This window comes from Aplysia californica, unplaced genomic scaffold, assembly GCF_000002075.1.
Source record: "Aplysia californica isolate F4 #8 unplaced genomic scaffold, AplCal3.0 scaffold00022, whole genome shotgun sequence".
Classification (NCBI taxonomy): domain Eukaryota; kingdom Metazoa; phylum Mollusca; class Gastropoda; order Aplysiida; family Aplysiidae; genus Aplysia; species Aplysia californica.
The window spans coordinates 2,376,762-2,380,549 of record NW_004797292.1 but is presented as its reverse complement, the minus strand read 5'-3'; the positions used below and the strand labels follow the sequence as shown (position 1 = coordinate 2,380,549).

Here is a 3,788-nt window from a genome sequence, read left to right as displayed (position 1 = left end):
TTCTGTCCTCATACCCTGTACCTCTTTCTTTACCATGGGTAGTTGAGAGGGGCTCCGGTGTGGTTTGTTCCTTCTTTCCTATCAAACATCTGTCGACTTTTTCTCCCCTCCTTCTCTTTTTTGTGTTTGTTACTCCCTTGTAGCACCTCTAATCTTCGGCACTTATATGACCTTATGCAGTTGTGAGCGCCGTAAAACCTCTATTAAAAAACTAACATTTATTCAAACTCCGGTCTTTGATAGTGTCACTTTCCTCTTTATCCTCTTTCCCCCCCCCCCAATCTTACCCATAATTTCTAAAAACATGTTTATATTTAAGTCAAGAAGTGAAATTTTCTGCCTTTTCAAAGTCGTTTTGGTGTTTACGTTTTACGAAAACATGTGTTTGTCCACAACATTAGACTTAGACCATGTCTTACTGGGTGGTTGGCAGGTGCTCTGGTGTGGTTTGCTCCTTCTTTCCTGTCAAACATCAAATCCATCAATCCAGTTGCAGTTGTGAGCAACATAAAACTTTTACCAAATTAAAATAAACTGAACGTCTATCCTCATTATCTCTCCTCCTCTTGTTTTTTTAGTGGCGTTCTTGAGTGGTTGGTGGGTACTCTGGTGTGGTTTGCTTCCTCTTTCCTATCAAACATCTATCGTCCTTTTCTTTTCTCCTTCTTTTTTGTGTATGTTACTCTCTTGTAGCACCTCTAATCTTTGGCATAATATACATGTATATCCTATTGTGTTGTAAGTGCCTTAAAAAAATTTTTAAAGACCTGTGTTTATTAGTCGCTTACAAGTCTAGCAGTAAACTAGTATGATGAGCAACTTAGTTTTATTGTGTGTTTCTTTCTGTTGTTCCAGGTCTTTCCAGGACGTGTTTGACTGTGAGCTGGAGTTCAAAATGCTGGACGAGGGAGAGCTGAAGAGCATGGGCGTCCAACATTCTGCGCAGTCTGACCGCGATAGCCACGCCACTCTGGGCAACAGCGGAATGCCAAAGCAGGCAGAGCTCGGCCTGCGGCGAATGTCCACTTCGTCATCGCGTCCTATTCCGGCTCAAGAAGAGGCTCCCAAGGTCATGCCCATGTGGTAGCGTCTTTGTCGTAGCACAGAAAGCTTTGCCCTCCCGTTGACTTAGGGTTGTGTGACTGCCGCCATTTCGTATTCAAAGGAAACCGAGTGGTTGAACGAGGATGAAACAGGGCCGGGTTCGTGTCCTTTTAATGCCCTCTAACCACAAAAAACTGCTGGGGATGACTTCTTCAGAAGGCACTTTGTTTCATTTTTTCGACAGTCTTGAGTAAAGTAGACTGCACACTCATTTGGTCCCGACCCCCCCCCCCCCCTTTTTATTAAACATTTTGTCTTTTTTTTTTTTTTTTTCAGTTTATCAGTTTTATGCGACCATATTGGAAGTGTCACGCCCATCTCCCCCCCCCTTTTACAGTGCAATTTGTGCCTTTCATTCTGTTGTTTCTCTAAAGGTGACACCACACCATTGACAACATACTGTACATTGTTCCGTTGTACGTCTTGTGGAGAAGAAATGAATGCTTTGAGAGTACAACTTTGAACATTATGAACCCAGACAACTTACCGAGTCCGTGGAATTTGGAACTCCCATTACGACTTCTCTGTTGTAAGACTCTGTCAGAGGTCACTTTTCGAAATGGCGTATGGCAAGAGTCTTGCACAAAGCAGTCGATTTGCAGTGTAGATTTTTTTTTTTTATGTAAGGGAAGGAGTAGCGGCTGTAGCGTCTGTAGCGTCTGGTGATATGCAATCTGTACATAATGACGTATCCCCTTGGGCGTTGTTGGATTTCTCCTACTTATTTGATAGCAAAGTGTAAGAAAGCTGATATCTTGTTCAAATAGAGGAGCAAAGGAAGAAAAGATGAAAGAAAAAAAAAAGAAGGAAAAAAAAAAATATGTAAGGATGATCTTTTATTTGTTTTCAACAGTTCCAGAAATTTGTGGGAAAAACTGGTACCGAGTACCCCTGTATACAAGCAGAATCTTTACAGAATCTTCTTGTGTTAGATTAATTTATCTTACCCAGATTTCTTATTTCCAGTCCAAAAGTACGGAAGAAGACTTTTCTTTCTCATTTTAAGATTTTAAGTTCTTTTTGTCTAATGTATTATATATATAATACATAAAGAGAGAAAATTTAAACACATTTTCATATAATGCCAGACACGTTGTCATTTTCTCAATAAATTGAAATGGCTGTGCTGATAGCAGCGAATGCTCCTGTTAGTTCTGAATCCTGTTCCCATCCTGTAGAAGCAGCTATCTTCAGCCAACAGTATTATGTGTCTAGCAAATAGTTTTGTCTTTCCTGCCGAGGAAGGAGGGATTCCTCAGCTGTACAGCAAGCTTGGCTGCTTTCAGCAAAACCAACACTTATGTGACCCACTTATAGTTTCGGAAGTTTTTCCTTCTTCGCAGCGGTCAATGTCTTGCTCCTAACTTGTTTCCTTTTGTTCGGAGAATGTTTCAGTTGAGTTGACGTTGTTGGCCTGCTGCAGGGTTTTTTTTCGCATTTTTGTTTCAAAGTTACTTGAAGGTTATTGTTTGCATTGTTAGTGAGTATTTGCAGATTTGAGAGGAAAAAGGGTTTGAAGAGTGAAATTATTGCTTTTGAAATGGTGGCCGCTTTGTAATTTTTATATCTGAAAAGCCTCTGCACTTATGGTGTGAATGAGTATTGTTGTGTTGCAATAAGGTGCCATGAGAACTGTGGCACTGTCACTGAAAACTTTTCCTCTTGCTGCTGTTTGATTTTCACTTTCGGATAATGAGCATAGTGGTCACTTTGACGACGGGACGTTTCCTCCGTGGCCTGGCATCTCATTTGGACACCTCGCTGAATGGAAGGGTTAGTGTTGTCATCTGTCCAGCAACAGCTGGGCTCTCACCCTTCTGTCCAATGCCATCATGTAGTGACGAGCGCAGGTTTGCCGCAGTTGCTGTAATGTTCCATAGAGTGTGTTGTCCATGTTAGAGGTCTCAGAGGGAGAGAGGAAGGAACTGTTAGGGAAGTATCAGAAAAAAAATCTGGTTAGGACACTCTTTGGCTCAAACCTTATTCTTCTGTTGTCAGTCAAGCTTATAAACATTGATAGTCTTTTTATTGTTTTGTAACTATGAATAGTTTCACATTCCCACACATGCTTAATTGCTTCGTGTACATATTTCCATAATTGTGGGTTGTTATGATTCTATGGTATTATTCTTTTTGTGTGTGTGTGTGTGTGAAGTAATTTCTTTCCCAATAGATCTAATAGTCTTTATGAAGCCTTGCAATAATTTGTCCCAATAAATAGATTACAGTGAGGGAGTATTGTGGTCCAGTAAAAAGTCTTTTCGTGAAATTTTTGGATAACTTCAGTGAAATTTAGACTGAGACTATGGCTTTGCTTTGTTTATCCTTGGACTTAAACTCATGTGCAGTTGGGATTCCTACCAAGGCCTAGACAGGGGACTCCGTTATCAAACAATCAACTGACGGGATTATTTGATAACTTTCTATTGTGATAGGTACGTGTGTTTGTATAGTATGGTATGTCGCCAGCACCATTCATTCTGAGTTGCATCCACTCTACCGTATGCTCCTGAGTAGAATTAACTCAGTGTGTGCTCAGAAAGGCCTGGATAAGATGTTTGTATGCATGAACCATTCTTAAAAGGTCGGCTCAGGTACATTGCGTTGGTGGTTGGCAGGTGCTCTGGTGTGGTTTGCTTCTTCTTTCCTATCAAACATCTATCGTCCTTATCTCCCCTTCTTCT

General features: G+C 40.8%; 1 protein-coding gene across 1 annotated transcript in view; it reads left to right on the top strand.

The window, feature by feature from the left end:
• The window catches only part of LOC101853051 (putative lipoyltransferase 2, mitochondrial), a gene marked incomplete in the record, with an annotated part of 42,638 nt that extends 41,298 nt beyond the window's left edge, over nt 1-1,340 (top strand). Inside the window, 1 exon segment of the mRNA XM_005090872.3 lies at nt 856-1,340. Coding sequence (XP_005090929.2) covers nt 856-1,087 — 232 coding nt within the window.
• Nucleotides 1,341-3,788: the final 2,448 nt, after the last annotated feature.